The sequence below is a fragment of the Doryrhamphus excisus genome, linkage group LG17 (assembly GCF_037039965.1).
Source record: "Doryrhamphus excisus strain RoL-2023G ecotype Guam linkage group LG17, RoL_Dexc_Guam_v1.1, whole genome shotgun sequence".
NCBI lineage: Eukaryota > Metazoa > Chordata > Actinopteri > Syngnathiformes > Syngnathidae > Doryrhamphus > Doryrhamphus excisus.
This window is the reverse complement of record NC_136373.1, coordinates 7381222-7398111: the sequence shown is the minus strand read 5'-3', so window position 1 is coordinate 7398111 and position 16890 is coordinate 7381222. Positions and strand designations below refer to the sequence as shown.

The 16890-nt window shown below is 41.2% G+C and overlaps 4 protein-coding genes and 1 long non-coding RNA gene across 9 annotated transcripts in view; 2 read left to right on the top strand and 3 right to left on the bottom strand.

Moving 5' to 3' along the window:
• nphp4 (nephronophthisis 4) overlaps positions 1-7551 on the bottom strand; it is a 94568-nt gene extending 87017 nt beyond the window's left edge. For 3 of the 4 annotated variants that reach the window (XM_078798206.1, XM_058083833.2, XM_058083831.2), the window contains exons 1-2: positions 7056-7551; positions 6368-6505 (exon numbers count right to left, since the gene is read on the bottom strand). In XM_078798206.1, the coding sequence (XP_078654332.1) occupies positions 6368-6505; positions 7056-7319 (402 nt within the window). In that variant the 5' untranslated portion in view covers positions 7320-7551. The remainder of the gene's footprint in view (positions 1-6367; positions 6506-7055) is intronic. The other variant, XM_058083832.2, reaches the window with a different exon arrangement.
• Positions 7552-8036: 485 nt separating this feature from the next.
• Positions 8037-10891, bottom strand: LOC144901952 (uncharacterized). Of its 2 annotated transcripts, XR_013630149.1 has the most exons (5): positions 10116-10891; positions 9919-10006; positions 9587-9706; positions 9180-9309; positions 8037-9106 (listed from the first exon to the last, which is right to left on the bottom strand). It is a non-coding gene; the product is annotated as an uncharacterized LOC144901952 (long non-coding RNA). The 2 variants fall into 2 exon arrangements; XR_013630148.1 differs by having other exon boundaries at positions 9919-10891.
• Positions 8345-10729, top strand: dffb (DNA fragmentation factor, beta polypeptide (caspase-activated DNase)). Its single transcript, XM_058083835.2, has 7 exons — positions 8345-8549; positions 8757-8880; positions 8958-9143; positions 9264-9343; positions 9420-9593; positions 9660-9760; positions 9837-10729. Exons 1-7 carry the CDS (start codon positions 8427-8429, stop codon positions 10063-10065), a joined length of 1017 nt encoding a protein of 338 aa, XP_057939818.2. The 5' UTR covers positions 8345-8426; the 3' UTR covers positions 10066-10729.
• Positions 10892-10893: 2 nt separating the features above from the next.
• lg17h1orf174 (linkage group 17 C1orf174 homolog) lies at positions 10894-14174 on the bottom strand. Its single transcript, XM_058083840.2, has 4 exons — positions 13946-14174; positions 13278-13349; positions 12762-13106; positions 10894-12660 (listed from the first exon to the last, which is right to left on the bottom strand). The coding sequence occupies exons 1-4, from the start codon at positions 13955-13957 to the stop codon at positions 12502-12504; spliced, it is 588 nt and encodes a 195-aa protein (XP_057939823.2). The 5' UTR covers positions 13958-14174; the 3' UTR covers positions 10894-12501.
• An 886-nt stretch (positions 14175-15060) lies between these two features.
• On the top strand, positions 15061-16800 carry b3gnt7l (UDP-GlcNAc:betaGal beta-1,3-N-acetylglucosaminyltransferase 7, like). Its single transcript, XM_058084947.2, has one exon. It carries the CDS (start codon positions 15295-15297, stop codon positions 16501-16503), a length of 1209 nt encoding a protein of 402 aa, XP_057940930.2. The 5' UTR covers positions 15061-15294; the 3' UTR covers positions 16504-16800.
• Positions 16801-16890: the final 90 nt, after the last annotated feature.

The following is a 16890-nucleotide window of genomic DNA, read 5'->3' as shown; positions in this document are numbered from 1 at the left end:
TTCAACTTTGTTCCAAAGGAAGCACATTAATAAGGTCAGAGATGAAATGGTCATATTAAAACGATCTTGAGTACGTTTGATCAAATGTAGAATTTCTTCTGCATGGACATTACCACTGTCTCAGCCTTTCAACTCCAATAAAAAAATGGTGAGATCCAACAAAAAAAATTGTGACAAGTGATGCTGGGAACACAGAGGTAGTTCTGATTGCAAGGTTTATAGTGTGCGTAAATCATTTAATGATCCTACCTCGCAAACTTCCACCTGTTGCATTTAATATCATTCTCAGTAGCGATGCCAAAGTTCACAGTCAGGTAAAACGTCTGGATGACCAAACCCTGCGAGACAGCTTTTCTCTAAACACAAAATATTGTTATGTTTTAGTCTACATCTCATGACACCCCTACTTCTATGGCCATTTAATAGCCTTAAATTGTCAGGGTATGGCTGCACGGTGGAGAGTGTGCAACTGAAATGTGTAAAGCTGTTAAACAGCAGCTGCTCGGCTCAATGTTTGGTCCCCTTAGAGCTAAAATATTGATCAGTTCTCCAGTAAGGCCTCGCAGGCTTCGCCCCCACCGTCTCCATGTATAATTGAAGTGTATATCTCTCTCTGTGTGGCATACCAGTTGGGAGGAGGAACTAAGCACCGAGGTATCTGGAAAGACTCTTGTACTGCCACAACGGCTCCTTTGTCCATCAATCATAATGCTTTCATGAGGTCATTACTTTTAGTGGAGGAAGTATCGTGCTTTTTGAAAGAAAACAAAAGGGTAGAGAATACAGCAGGTTCACTGTTGGCCATTTATGATTGCACTTAGCTGGTTTAACACATGAACTCGTTAGGTCATTTAGGGCTAATGAGCATTCATACCAGATGGCAAGTCAGTGTGCCGCGTTCATAAGGATAGTGATGTTGGAAAACTGTGGGCTCAGAGTATTTGGCAGCAGGCCTGCATAGTGCACAATTTCTTGGCAACAATCCTCAACTGTTTTTTTCAAATTTTAGGAATTTCTTTTAACTGCTGTCCAGTTCAATCATTCATTTCATTCATTTTCGCTGGGGTGCTTGAACCTATCCAAGCTGTCTCACCCTGGACTGGTGGCCAGCCAGAGTACCCGGAGAAAACCCACGCATGCACGGGGAGAACATGCAAACTTCACACAGAGGGTGGAATCGAATCGAATCTCAGTGGAATCTAATCGAATCTCCTAGCTGTGTGGCCTGCGCACTAACCACTCGACCGCCGTGCAGCCCAGTCCATTCATTAATTCATTCATTTTCTACCGCTTATACTCACAAGAGTCGGACGGGGGGGGGGTGTGCTTGGAGCCTATCCCAGCTGTCACACCCTGGACTGGTGGCCAGCCAATCACAGGGCACATATAGACAAACAACCATTCACACTCACATTCATACCTATGGACAATTTGGAGTCGCCAATTAACCTAGCATGTTTTTGGAATGTGGGAGGAAACCGGAGTACCCGGAGAAAACCCACGTAGAACATGCACACAGAGATGGCTGAGAGTGGAATTGAACTCAGGTCTCCTAGCTGTGAGGTCTGCGCGCTAACCACTACAACACCGTGCAACCCTCAATCCAAATTAAATTTTAAAAGCCACATCAAAACAATATGGTCGGGATGTCCAATATTATCATGCATAGATCTCGATGTTTATTTGTAAACATACAATTCTGTGGTTATGTACAATTCTATGTAATTAGTGTCAATAAAAAAATAGGCCGTTCTGTATGAAAAAAACATGGAAAGGAAGCTAAATGTTAAAACAAGATGTTCCATCGACGGACAATGCACTCTACACGGCCTATATATAGGTCAATATATGCCAAACACAGCAATGCAAGAGCAAATACAGCTGCTGTGAGTGTGTGCTTGACAATGTGAGCCCAATGACAATGTGCAGAACACAAACATTTGCCCTGATCTCTGTGACATAACATAACATTGTCTATTGATTTGCATCCAGCTTATGGAAATGAATAAACCTTCTGGTTAAATTGGATGGTTTATATATAGATAGATAGATAAATATAATTACAGTCATGCTAGTTAATTAAATCTAGAAATTCCACCAAAAGCTTATGGATGTTGCCGGGAGGAGGCATTATTAAGACAGCACCAAATAAAGACATTATCAATTAAATACATCATGAAAAAAACAACTGACAACATTCTCCTCCAGTCCCAAGATGTTCACTTGTGTTCAGTCAAGGACAAACACAAAGAAAAGAGAAGTACTCTTGGAATGTCTTTTGTGATTAAAAGTGTTGACATGAAATTAATCTCTTCCCTTAGCACATTGGTTAAAAAAAAAAACAAAAAAGGGCATAGCTTCCTCTATTGTGCCTGCTGAGCAGACATTCTTGAATGCGTCACAATCAATCGTGTGTAATCAAAATGACAATGGACGGACAAAACAAGTTGCACTTAGCCACAAACTTTACCGCAACACTAACAAGAACAACTGAATTTGTCATTTCAAGAGCTTTTGTTTCTTCCATGACAAAAAAAAAAAACTTAAGGCGGCCTCACTGACAGTTCCAATTTGCACAACTATTATAAAAACCTGTTAGAATCTGCTATTTGAATTGTGAGACTGAATGGTGCCAGCTTATAAATAAATACACAAAAGTAATGTATTTAAATGGAGTGCTTGCAATCTACTTGTTGCGCCTTGCTTCGTTTCAGAAACGTTTGTGGTCTAAAGTGGAGTCACTGGCTTTAACTTTGGATGTTGTTGTGGAGTTTTTTTGTGACCTCGTGGATGAATTGTCACTGCGCTCTTGGGGTAATCTTGGTTGGCCGGTCACTCCTGGGAAGGTTCACCACTGTTCCATGTTTTCGCTATTTGTGTATAATGGCTCTCACTGTGGTTGGCTGGAGTCCTACAGTTTTAGCAATGGTTTTATAAGCTTTTCCATTTGAACTGAGGAAGGCTAAATCACAGTTTTTCACACAGAGCCATGTAAGTTTGGATTTTTTTTCCTCCTACTAAAATTACTACTACTACTACTACTACTACTACTACTACTACCGGAAGCTACATAGAATTTCTTCACTTTATTCACTCACTCAATCACACACACAGGCTTCTACAATCACAAACTGCTGCAACAATTAATCGATTAATCTGAGATTAATCAATTTTCCCATTAAGTGACAACTATTTTGGTAATTGATTAATCGTTCCTTAGTCCTTATTCCCTAGTCATCCATGAAATTAGACCTATTATCTTTGTGTTTCAGGCAAAACAAAAGCTTCGACTTTGCAAAAGGGGCAATCAACATTTTTGCATCTTCGTCACAGTTTTTGATATAATTTTGGGGAGGGAAAATCCTTCGCCGCTGCTTATGTGAGATTTTTCTTGGCCTGCCACTCCGGTCCTTAACTAGGACTGTGCCTGTGGTCTTCCATTTCCTCACTGTGTTCCTCAGAGTGGAACTTAGATCTAGCTTTTTGGTATCCTTCCCCTCGAACATGATGTTGAACAATCTTCCCTTTGGGGTTATTTGACAAGTTGTTTTGAGGCGACCATGATGCTACTCTTCAGACAGGATGCAACTTGCAATTGGCTACCTTAAATATCCTTTCTCATGATTGGCTTGACTTGTGTATGAAGGTCAAGGGTCAGTGAGCTTATCAAACAAATTTTGTGTTCCAATAATTAGTGTTAAAGGTATTCAAATCTATAAAAACAACAATGGTGCCCAAATGTATGCACGTGCCTACTTTAGTTTAAATTATTATTGCACACTTTCAGTAAATCTTATAAACTTAATTTCACTCCTCATACATCAGTGTGTTTGTCTGCTATATAATATATTTACTGCTGCACGGTGCTCGAGGTTAGCATGCAGAAAGCTAGGAGACCTGAGTTCAATTCCACCCTCGGCCATCTCTGTGTGGAGTAGGCATGTTATGTCCGTGGATTTTCTCCGGGTACTCCGGTTTCCTCCCACATTCCAAAAACATGCTAGGTTAATTGGCGACTCCAAATTGTCCATAGGTATGAATGTGAGTGTGAATGGTTGTTTGTCTATATGTGCACTGTGATTGGCTGCCGACCAGTCCAGGGTGTACTCAGCACCCCCGGGACCTTTGTGAGGATAAGCGGTAGAAAATGAATGAATGAATGATATATTTACCTGAAATCCCTGATCCCAACAACCAATGATTTATCAGGGATCTTGAAAATGACCAGGCCCCAATGCCCACACTTTTTCATACCACTGTATATGATTCCAAAAACAATTTAAAAAATGTACATCATATCCAACTTTTGGGCTTTTGTTGGCGACTATGGAGGAGCACTTTTGTACATGTAACTCTCAATGTATTTCCTGTCACACAGCATTTGAAGGTCAACAAAAATTAAGAGTAAACATGAACAGGAACAAAAGTTGGCCTTTTCTGCAAAGCCGGGCTGTCAGCCTGATAATGCTGCATGTCAGAGAAGAAACCAGCGGCTCCTCTCAGCCAAGGCAGGTAAATGAGGCGATCACAGTGAGTGATAATATAGAAAGATACCCCCTTTCCTTTCTTTTGTCGTCTGCTCTCATCAGTCATTTTTGTTCAATATGAGGCACAACATTGCCCTCTGCTGTTCACTTTGTGAACCTGATCAAATGCTGTAATCAGTTCTTTTTTTACAGTAGTAGAAACCCATCACTAAAACTCACTGTTAATGAAAACAAAAGCTTAATAAAAGATTGGCAACACAACAACAAATCCAGAGCAGAAATCCTTATTGTTGAGACACCTTGTCTATTTCTTGGGGGAATAAAACATTATTGTTTTCAATTACTACACATATATTGGCATTTCAAACAATATTAAAATTAGTCTATCACGGATGACTGAATGAGGCGCTGCCATTTTTTACAGCTCCCTTTGAATATTATTTGGATACCAAATCACCATTTGCCTTTCATAACACACGGTTACAAAACATGTTTTGATAAATAACTGACCTCAACCAATTTAATGTTCCATTCATCAAAATATTCATGAATCTACTGACTAATTAGGCAAAGCACACGCTGCGTGTCTCATTAAATGGATAGTAATTAGAGATGTTCAATTTGATAAAGATTGATAAATCGCAGTACATTAGCCATAAATATTCTAGACTAATGGCGTAGGTTTTAAGAGTTACGACTGCACTTGGACTTCTAATGCTTTACAGAATGGAATCTGACAGAGTGAGGAGACTCTGCGAACTAAATATAGTTATTCTGGGGGGAAAACTGATTAATAATGTATAAATTGTTGCTGATAAATGTGTTGACCCAGGAAGAAGCTCAACTTAGTTGTTTTGGAATACATTTTGAGGATAAGTGGCATGGATGGATAGATGGATGGACATAGCCACATAGCTACATATCCAGTCACATAAGATGACTGACATCTTGGGATGCGCCGATTAGGGTAATATGCTTCCAATTCCAATCATCCAGGACCCTGACTTATAAAACTGTACGTGGAATTCTGACCTAGCTTTTTGTATCCTTCCCTTAGACCATGATGTTGAACAATCTTTGCTTTCAGGTCATTTGAAGTTGTTTTGAGGCTCCTCTCTCCCGAAAGGATTGGCAACCTTAAATACCCTTTATCATGATTGGCTTCACTTGTGTATGCAGGTCATGGGTCAGGGAGCTTACCTAACAAATTTTGTGTTCCAATAATTAGTGCTAAAGGTATACAAATCAATAAAACAACAAGGGTGCCCAAATTTAGGCACCTACCTACTTTTGTTTAAATAATTATTGCAGACTTTATGTAAATCCTATCAAGTTCATTTGACTTCTAATCTACCACTGTGTTCGTCTGCTAACAACCAGTGATTTATAAAAGGAAAACATTGAAAATGATCAGGGGTGCCCAAACTTTTTCATACCACTGTATTTCAGGTGAGCTGCACGGTGATCGAATGGTTAGTGCGCTGAGCTCACAGCTGGGAGACCGGATTTCAATTCCACCCTCGGCCATCTCTGTGTGGAGTTAGCATGTTCTCCCCATGCATGTGTGGGTTTTTTCCGGGTACTCCGGTTTCCTCCCACATTCCAAAAACATGCTAGGTTAATTGGCCACTCCAAATTGTCCATAGGTATGAATGTGAGTGTGAATGGTTGTTTGTCTATATGTGCCCTGTGGTTGGCTGGCCACCAATCTGCCTGAAGACAGCTGGGATAGACTCCAGCACTTTATTCTACATACTGTTGCTCTATTTAAGATCAAAATGTGCAAAAGGTAAATTCTAGCTATTTTTCAACTGGTCTTGAGATATAGATCAGGTCATATGTGCGTGCATGTGACACCAATACTTTTAAACCAATGTTACCTCTTTGAAGGATATCTTGGTGTTTTTCATTTTCTGTGGGGCGCTCTTCCATGTTCTCCCAAAGAAGTGCTGACGGTTTCTGTCAAAGAACGTCACTCGCAGCTGGTACGTCACATTTGGTCCAACCTCTGTCGTTTCCTGTAGGAAAGAGCCCCCATATTATTCTCATTCTTGTTACTTGTGAAATCAGTTAACGCTGTTGGAGAAAGAAATACGTAAACAGAGCAATGGGTTATTAAAAGGGACCATTTTTTGTCCCTTTGTATTGAGTTGTGGACTCCTATAGAGCAGCTACACACGATAACCAGCACAGAAGCGTTCTAGTGCTTCCAGAATTTGTACCTATACAACTGGAACCTATTCAGGAACTCAAAGCAATTGTGCTTGATGGTGGTCTTTAGGAATTGTAAACTAATTTAGGCATTGCTAGCAAGTAAACAGCAGCACAGCGCTTGGGGGAGGGCAAAGAGTTTATATATAAAGGAAATCTGTCCTTCTGTAACGTCACAAAGACGCCACGCCTCTCCAAACCGATCTTATGAGCCATCCTAAACTTCTCACTTCCAAATGCTCAAACGTCATTCTCTGAAACTTTGGCATCGTTTAACACGAGAATACAAATTACATTTATAGGTCAATGTTATAGGTTAAAGTCTCGTGAGCTAGAGAGTGTTATTAGCCACGTTACCTTGGGTAGATGAGGCGCCGTCATCCTGCCCAAGGTGAGCTGGTGGCCCCGGGACTGCGTGATGAAGTTGTCCACAGCTTGGCGAATTATCTGGCCCGGTGGAGGAATCGAACGCCCCCTTTCAAACACTTCTCTCCAGCCCTCCGCCATGGATGGCAGCTCCTCTGTGTTTAACATACTTTGACCATAACCTACTCTGTGCCAGCTTGTGGGCTTTTCAGCGACTAAATCTCTTCCGGGGAGTCCCATATAAATACATATCATATGGTGGCCACAATGCACTTAAATAAATAATGCACGTGTTAATATCAGAGACTTAAAAGCCCTCTGTATGGACATTTATTTCACTAATCGTGCTTTGTATCCACCGAAAAGGACTCACCTGGCCGCCATGTTGAATTGGGGTCATACTATCTTGCTCATGGGTGCCACAGAGTAAAGTAAACGTTCCAACGTTTGTATTCGAGATTACGGAAATGACGTGTGTGATGCAGATTAACACATACGTGACTTCTGAAAATGTAACGAGCCATTTAACCTGAAATATTGTACAAAAATACATTTTTAGTATTGATGCGTTGAATTCGTAACACCTACTATTTGGTATGGCCTATCAGACAGCGTCGTTGTTATGGTAACTAACACGCTGCTCTCCACTTTATTTGGCCTGTTGTCAGCTGTCGACAACTGTCCTGTATCTATCTACAGTATTATAGTATTAATATTTTATTTTCTACGATAATTGTTTGAATATTTGACTTAAATGTTAAGCACCACCAGAGTGTAGAAAATTAAGAAAGTAAACAAAACCTAGCTCGCAAACTATGGGTGAAAAAGACAACAGAAAAGAATACATATTTAAAACTGTATTGAACCTTAACGTTGTGACAAAATGGCGCAATGCATTCTGGGATTGCTGGGAAATGGTGACATGCGGATCGATACTGAAATACCGATACTTTCGATACTAGCGCTTCATAGTCAAGATTCATTCTCAGTTCCAAATATTAATACTTTTTTAAAAGTAATTCACTAATTTGTTGTTTAATAGACACAAGATTCACATATTTTATACGATTTGTCCTCGTTTTTTGATGTTGTTAGCTGTTGTTAGCTTGTCTATTGTGTACATAAATCATTCCACTGTCTGTACCAATTAATTATGTTATTTAATTAGGACACATTAACCGTGACAAAATATCAATTTCTGATCGATATAACCAGGACGAGACATTTACCCAGTATCAGCTCGGAAACCAAATAATCGGTATCGGACATCAAGAATGGTAAACTGAAATTCAAACACGAGTCGCGGGTGGAGCAAGAACACATCCGGGTATTTCAACCAACAGCACCGCGACAACATAAGCAATGTTTGGGTTTTTGGAGAAAAGCAGACCTTTTAAAATCAGGAGTATTGAAGACAACAAAAAGTACGGCGTTGCGGCCAAAGACGTCAACGAGTTGCTTAAAAAAGGTTGCAAGTTATTAGAGGTCGGTCGGTTGTTTGTTTTCCGGTTCTGTATTCCCTTGTTTACATTTCTCGGATCCTTAACAGGAAGTGGTCACCGTGTGTATGTATATTGTTATATCTCTGTACAGTAATAGTGATAATGTGGGACCACTTCCTTTTAATAGCCAAAATACACTCATGTATTGGTCTAATATCGTATATTGTACTAATATTCGGTCTCTTTCCAGTTGCCACTTTCAGGTGCGCATGTTTGTTTGCATGCAGACGGGACAAAAGTGACAGAAGAATACTTTGCAACTTTGCCTGACAACACAGAACTTGTTCTCTGCACGGAGCAGACATGGGGTGGATGTATGTGACCGGTCTATTAGGTTATATCAAAAACCAAGATGGAAATCTAACATTTTAGTTTTTACATCCTCATCCAGCTGTGTGCGACATTGCTCATTTACTGAGATCAGACCAACACTCCATCGGCCTTATTGAAGCAGCGAAGAGCCTCCTAGGTGATGAGAAGTCTGCCAAGAGACGGAAAATCCTCTGTGACCTTCTTCACAACCTGGAGGACAGATCTGAGCTGGAGAGCAGAGACGAGGATGAAGAATGGTTTACAGGTACGGACACTTTGAACAAGATTGTCAAACATTTACAGATGATTTGCCGATGCTCTGTACAAGCTTGTGTATCCAACATGGGAAGGGTCAGCAGTTTCCTCAATAATGTTTTCCTCTCAGGTGTTGATGCTCGATTCAAGACCAAGTCCACCTACATGATGTACAACTGTGAAAGCAGAATAAGAAGTTACATGAAAGACGTAAAGCCCAGTAAAAGCTAAAACTGCTCTTTAATTAACATTCTCTAAATAAGAATTTTCTCATCTCTGTGGACAGCTAGATGAAGCCACAAGAGCCGTGCAGAAAGTTAAAGTTCGGGAAGCGTGCATACAAGCCTCAAAGAGCCTCTCAGAGATGCTCAAGTCGGATAAATACAACGGCTGCTACTTTGACCGCTCTCAAAAGGATAAGGATCGACTCTGTACAAAAGAAGGATGGTTTACCTGCCAGGTATTGTCAACCACAATGGAGAATTTTGATAGTTCTTGTATTGGATTTCGTTATTCCTCCTTTCAGGGCTCCTTTGATCAGTCAAAGTGTGCGTCGCTGCATTCCATCAATCCCTACGGAAGCAGAGAGAGCCGCATTATGTTCAGTACTTGGAATCTGGACCACAGGTTTGAAATATTGGCTTCTTTCCGACTTAATTGTGTAAAATCAGGGCACAACACAAATGTCAACTTCTTCATCCAGGATTGAAAAGAAGAGAACCATCATTCCTGCCCTCGTGGAGGCACTCCAGAATCACAAAAGCCAGGATATAAATTTGACTTACTTCTACCGGCTGCTGTTCACCCGGGATAACCTCAAGCTGGTCCACATCGTGTGCCACAAGAAGGGAGCCCACAACCTGCTGTGTGACCCTAAGAAGGTTTTTAAAACAAACAGAAAGCGTCGAAGCAAGAAGATACGTTTGAAATGATTGTTTACAATTTTTTTGTTATTATTTGATGACTGACTTTTTTTTTTAACCTGATTTTACTTTCCGAACTGCTGAACTTGAAATAAATCATGAAAGACATTTATTTGCTCTTAGTCTTGGCACAGCGATGGTTACACTGAAATGGAATGCTGAATTCACGAGAATAAGTCTCCTCTGAAAATTGCATAGTATACATATGAAAATCATTCATCATGAATAAGGCATGGATTCAAACACAGCATACATGTATATAAAAGCTATATGATCAGATCAATCTGCTCTAGACAAATTACAAGCAATATTTTAGTGCAATGGCTATACACCAAGTTATGTTTTATATATTAAAGAAAAAAAATGCATGGATATATTTGCAAACCACCATCTGAGTAGAATGAGCTGCACTGAGAGATATACAGATTTATACACACACAGTGCAAAAGCTGCCCAAGTATAATCAACAATCACTACGTACAAATCATGGCAAAATGTCAATCAAACATCTGAGTAAACTCAATGTGAATCTCCACGATAAGAAAAGGTGCTGCGGCATCCAATCCATATTAAAATCTAAAAATTGAATGCATTCTGTTGATCAGTAGTGACAAAACTCTTTAACATATGCATTTCATTACGTTTGTAGACTGGATTAAAAATGTATTCATCAACAAATAAACAACATGAATGGATGATGGCTATGAGGGGCAGTTAATTCCCAATTGCTCCTGTTTTGCACGTTTTTTATGTTAACATGAGAAACTATGGGCTGCACGGTGGTTGAGTGGTTAACACGCAGGCCTCACAGCTGGGTGACTCGAGTTTGTGGGTTTCCTCCCACATTCCAAAAACATGCTAGGTTAATTGGCGACTCCAAATTGTCCATAGGTATGAATGTGAGTGTGAATGGTTGTTTGTCTATATGTGCCCTGTGATTGGCTGGCCCCACCTCTGGGATAGGTCCAGCACCCCCGCAACCCTCGTGAGGATAAGCAGTAGGAAATGAATAAATGATTAACCTAAATTATTTGAACCCTCCTCTTGTGTTAGAGTCGGCACCGACCCGTTTTACATTTTAATGCATAAAAAGAATCACATAACATTTGTTTATTGCATCAAGGCTTGTTGACTTTGTCAGGAAACTATTTCAACAAAATAAAACCCAATTTTTACTAAATATTAAAATGGTCTGGTTGAAATTATGACCACTGTATTGTTAGGGTCGGTTTCGGCCCAGTAATAATAATAATAATATGATTATAAAGCAATATTTTGAGCCAAAACTGAAATCATAAGTGTACAATTAGCCAACACAATGACAACCAGCTCCTCTTCTCATCATGTAAGCTTCAGGGGATTCTTATCACAGAAAGAATGGCAAGAAGTACAGTGAACCAAGATCTGGACCAAATTTTTGGTGACAATGAGGGAGAGGACAGACCAGCATAGGCATTGAAATGAGCAAGGAGGACAACGTGGAGTATGATCCAGAAGACACAGATGATGCGAGTCAGGAAATTGAAAAAGTTTGGAAATTGAAATTGAGGGGTATAGTGACAAAAAATGCCCACACCAAAAGCATTAAAACCAATATTTTCATGGCTGAGGAAGCCTAAGAAGGTAACGAAAAGATGAGAAGCTAATTTGATGGTAACTTATTGTTTTTAGTGTATTTTAGATCTGATTTAATACATGGGTCAAAACCGACCCGTTAACATAAGAGGTGATACCAGACAACTAACACAAGAGGAAGGTTAACATAAAACCTGAATGTTGAACTATTTACAGAGTTAGTTCGTGAATAGTTTAGCTCCATAAATTGACTGAAAACACAACCTCCAATATCCTAGTTCAAACTGGAGCGGATGCTGAGTTGTAGGGTTGTTACCTGAAAAAAAGCACTCTTTGGGCTACACTAAAAAACTAACATTTGGACTTCAAAGTATAGTGCAATAAGTGGCGCCAATGAGATAATCTATTAGTATACCTCCATTGTAAACATTGTTAAAGCAGTGCCTTTTTGGACGGGTCAAGACTGAACATCATCTTTGTGGAGGCAGATTTTTGATCCAGGTCTTGTATTGGATCTCTTTACATGCTCCTGTTGTGGTGAGTGAAAAACCAAAGTGTTCTCATTGTCATCGATAAGTAACTACTTTTGATAAATGGTGGCAATAAATGATGTTTTTATAAATATGAAAATAATCTAATCACGAGTGATGATTGGGTCAACAGATCCCAATAATGTTGGCTTGTCTTTGAAGTGATTGTCTTTTAACCGCTATGTTAAAAGTGGGAAGCATCATCATCTCTCAGCATAAGCACCGAAACCAGAAAGAAAGCTCACATTACCTTGGTGCAAGTGATTGGGACTTGACCCCCCCCCCTCTCTTTTTTAAGCTAAGTGCTGAAAAGTTCCTCACTGCAGAAAGCCAAATAAAGTCACAAAGTGTCCCCTCTGGCCTCTTGCTGGGTGCTGCTGACGCCCGCCTCCGCCTCATGATGCTGTTGCTCCTCATCGCTGTCTTCCCCAGCGTAATAATGGCGTCGCCTGTGCTTACTCTGATGACGAGAAGTCTCTGATGTTCTCTGTGGAAAATCCTACCGGGAAAAGACATCAATACATCAAGTTGTTTTTCACTACTAATGATCCCATGTGTGGTTTAATCCTTCATTTCAGACAACCGTGTTTTTTGTCTTACCTGCAGAGCATCCAGATTTCCAAAAAAATGCTCCACAGGAAGAATCTGGTTGCTGTCGTCATCTGGGAACATGTTTTTGTCCGATTCTTCGCAATCCATGTCATCAGGACCATGCTTGTTGTCCCCGATACCATACCATGTACAAGTGTCCAAGAACGGGCTCATCCTCAGCTCGTTCTCTTTGCCCTCCTGCCCGTCCAACAGAGGAGACGCAGAGCATCGCCCTCTGCCGACAGACTGGAGGCACTCACAGCTGATTTGAGACAGTCTCTCTGTGTCGCCGGCCGCTTTGCTGTTCGGTGCGGCCTTTGGACTTTTGACGTATTTTCTCCGTGTGACAGGACACTGCGACCCATCACAGAAAAGACCAGAGATTAATAAAAGCCATCATTTCATTTACAATTTGAAAGTACTTTTAGTAAGCCCTATTGGAAACACCATTTTGTGAGTCTCCACCCTACGGCTGTACAGCTCTGTATAGTTTGATGTGTTTCTATTATTGCAAAGAGAACAAACCTTTTTGGAGTGTTTGGGCTCAGAGATGCTCTTCCGCTTTCTGTGCTTCAGTTTGTTGAGTTGACCAGACATCTGCAAAGTAAACATAATTTAATCTTTTATTTATCCTTTATTTAACCACATAAACATCAATCTCTTCGGGCAAGATTGACGCGGCACAGTTATTTATGTATGTACGTGCACACAATAATTTGCAGTCATAATATTTGTCAACAATTCAGTACAAGTGGGACTTTAGGTCAGACGTCACAATATTGTAGCTCATACCAAGTGTGTTTCATGGGGGTTGAATTCCAATTTAGTTGTTTTAACCAAATCACACACTAACTCAATTAATCTAGTTAAAAGTGACTGAATACTAAAAGAATGGGCCAAAACATACGACTCCCTAAACATTAAAAAAATGATGCCGCATGCTCAGTATAGTGATCACGTGACCACCGTCGTCTGGCGGGCGGATCTTTTCAAGCTAGCTAAAACTCTTGTCTTTTGTCCAATTCAAACGTAAAACAAGACACATATATAAAACACTTCAAACGCTTTCATATGGTGATCATTGCAGTGTGTCTTATTCTCAATAACATACGCCCTAACCACAAGCTAACACTGCTAGCAAGTACCGTGAACCAAAACCGTAACATCACATGACTTAGCCGTCATTTACGTACCTTACGTATCATCTGTCGGTGGCAACCTACTACAAAACAAGAACAAACTACTTCCTGCTAGCTCCTTATTATCTTTGGATTTCACACGACTACCCAATGCAATATTCTGGCGTTTTCAGCTCACTGTTGTCCTATTTTGATGTGTCAGTCACGAACGAATCGGCTGTAAGAGAGGTATGGCGTCACATCGCTATAGAGCCGGCTCTTTGAAATGAACGACGGGAGGCGGTTCGCGTTGTTGGTAGCAAACTGGAAGTCTATTAGCTTTTTCCTCGTCTTTTTTGTTAAAGGTGAACGTCACACTGGTCAAACAGCGGCGTCTCTGTGTCCGCAATGTGCAAGAGGAGCAGGGTTAAACACTGTGGTGCTTGAGAGCCGATCAGTTCATTGAGGTCACAATAAATCATTTTAAATAGTAAGAATTTCATATAATATTTTTTATGATTAAATCATGTGTCACAGTACACATAATTGGGTAATAAATACATGTAAAACAAAAAAAATTTGAGGAGCCCATTGGGAGCCGAAAATACGGCTCTTTTTAGTGAGCTGAGTCAAAACAACCGACTCCCTAAGAAGAGCCGAACTTTCCATCACTATGGACCTCTCAAATTTCTAGCAGTACTGCGTCGACGTGATGACGTCAAAACCGGAAAAGAACGCACCGTACAAGTTCTTAGCTCTTGTAATTCTCCAGAATGTCCACCAGAGTACGCTAGAAGCACTCCCAAACAATAGTACCGTAGTAATTGTATTTTGTTTTATCCTGTTATCATCACTTATTTCGATGTATAAACATTAGCATGTTAACGTTATAATGAAAATGCATTTTAGTTTTGAGTAATTTTATTTTTTAAAATACTAGCCGAAATGTGACTTTTTTGTTTGGAGACAATTCCTGACAATGAAAAAAGGAAATGTTTTTAGTGTAAACGCAAGAGCAGATGCCAAATATGCTACGTGTGACTGTTAAATGTGTGCGGCCATTATACTTGTTGACACCTGTTCCAAGAAAGAGGCATCATCGTGAGGAGGTGGGAGGTGGTATTTGGGAAAAGGAGGAGGAGAGCGAGTAAAACGAAAGAGGGTCTGTGTGTCCACATAACCACAAAGCAGAAAAGTTGAGGGACCGTGTCCAGCATCCTTTTGCCCACGACGGAAAGCCAACTTGTGCCTTTAGTGAGTGCCGTCATGGCCACAAAGAGGTCCAGGTCAGTGTCAGCGTCCTCCATTAGTGGATGGGACATCGGAGGACCACAAGTAAAGGGACACCAATGCCGAAGAAACCTGAAGTTGAGGATGGGGAAAGGTGAAGCGTTGGAGAGACCCCGGCCACTGCACTGAGCACCATGGAGCACCTTTTCCGGAGAAAGCGGCTCGGTCTACTAAAGCCCCTGCTGAGCCTCTCTCTGTTCTTCGCATCGCTCCTCATGATCCACAAACTTAGACTCCCAGAGAAAGACGCCATGGGGACGTATATGAAACACGCCAGCTGGTGTGGAGACTGTTTTTCATTTAAGAAGTCTGCAGCCAAGCAGTCTTTGGTGAACCACACTTTCCAGGAGCAACGGGTCTACAACCGGAGTGGACGCTTCTGGGACCCGCAGGTGCTGAACTGCAGGGAGGACATCACGGTGAGGACCAAGGACTGGTTCCGGAGATTGGACCCGAGGTTCCACCAGTTCGTCTTGCACCGGCATTGCAGGTACTTCCCGATGCTCATCAACCACCCTGAGAAGTGCACAGAAGGAAAGGTGCACCTCCTCATGGTGGTCAAGTCCGTCATTGAGCAGCACGACCGGCGGGAGGCTGTGCGTAAAACCTGGGGCAAGGAACACACTGTGGACGGTAAGAGCATCAAGACCGTCTTTCTTTTGGGGAGCCCTGCTGTGGGCAAAGACGCCCATAACCTGCAGAAACTGATAGAATATGAAGACCACATCTACAGTGACATCCTGCAGTGGGATTTCATGGACACGTTCTTCAACTTGACCCTGAAGGAGGTCAACTTTCTGAAATGGTTCAACATCTACTGCCCGGGAGTCCAGTTTATATTCAAAGGAGACGACGATGTGTTTGTGAACACCAAAAACTTACTGGATCTCATCGGCTTTAAGGTGGAGGAGAACAAGGAGACCACTTTGTTTGTGGGGGACACCATCTCCAAGGCCATCCCTATTAGGAACAGGCAGAGTAAATACTACATCCCCAGGGAGCTCTATGATAAGCCATACCCACCTTATGTAGGAGGAGGGGGGTTCCTTATGTCCTCCCATCTGGCCAGGAGGCTCTTTGTGGTCTCCGAGAACCTGGAACTGTACCCGATTGACGACGTCTTTTTGGGCATGTGTCTGCAAAGGCTTCACCTGAGCCCAGAAATGCACTCAGGCTTCAGAACTTTCGGCATCACCAGGCGCAGGGTGAGCCCCATGAATAGCGAGCCATGCTTCTACAAGAACCTTGTTGTGGTGCACAAACTTAGTGCACAGGAACTCGTCAAGATGTGGAGGCTGGTGCACGATGAAGAGCTGGTTTGTGCTCAGAAGACCTCCGTATGACTGTCAGAAGAATCCACAAATAAGTGAAGAGGACTTAGTTATGATTAAATATGCAGCCACTTTGACATTGAAGTTACCCAGTTTAGAGATAAAGAGTTTTCCTTTTTGGAAAACCACGACCATACAAGTCTTCAGTGTTTAAAACTCAGCGGTTTTTCGTATCTGAGCCTCAGTGTACACACGTGACAGCCAAAGTATCCGTAATATGTTGCAACATTTTGTTCCGTTGTGTATTTTTCATCAAAAAAAAACCAAAATGTATGAAATGTTTTGTATGATAGTATAAATAAAACCTGAAGGACTATATTTATCTAAAAAAAAAAAGTGGCTTCTGTTTGATTCGGGACAGTCGAAAAGCAGAATGGGAAAACATCACCACCTAAAAAC

Bases quoted from the DNA above. Each gene is read 5' to 3' on its own strand.
- dffb (XM_058083835.2), top strand. From the start codon at position 8,427: ATGTTTGGGTTTTTGGAGAAAAGCAGACCTTTTAAAATCAGGAGTATT. The intron at 8,550-8,756 runs GTCGGTCGGTTG...GTCTCTTTCCAG, and splicing joins AAGGTTGCAAGTTATTAGAG to TTGCCACTTTCAGGTGCGCA. The intron at 9,344-9,419 runs GTAAAGCCCAGT...CTCTGTGGACAG, and splicing joins TAAGAAGTTACATGAAAGAC to CTAGATGAAGCCACAAGAGC.
- lg17h1orf174 (XM_058083840.2), bottom strand. The intron at 13,107-13,277 runs GTTTGTTCTCTT...GATGGGTCGCAG, and splicing joins AGCCCAAACACTCCAAAAAG to TGTCCTGTCACACGGAGAAA. The intron at 12,661-12,761 runs GTAAGACAAAAA...TTTTCCCGGTAG, and splicing joins GAAATCTGGATGCTCTGCAG to GATTTTCCACAGAGAACATC.
- b3gnt7l (XM_058084947.2), top strand. From the start codon at position 15,295: ATGGAGCACCTTTTCCGGAGAAAGCGGCTCGGTCTACTAAAGCCCCTG.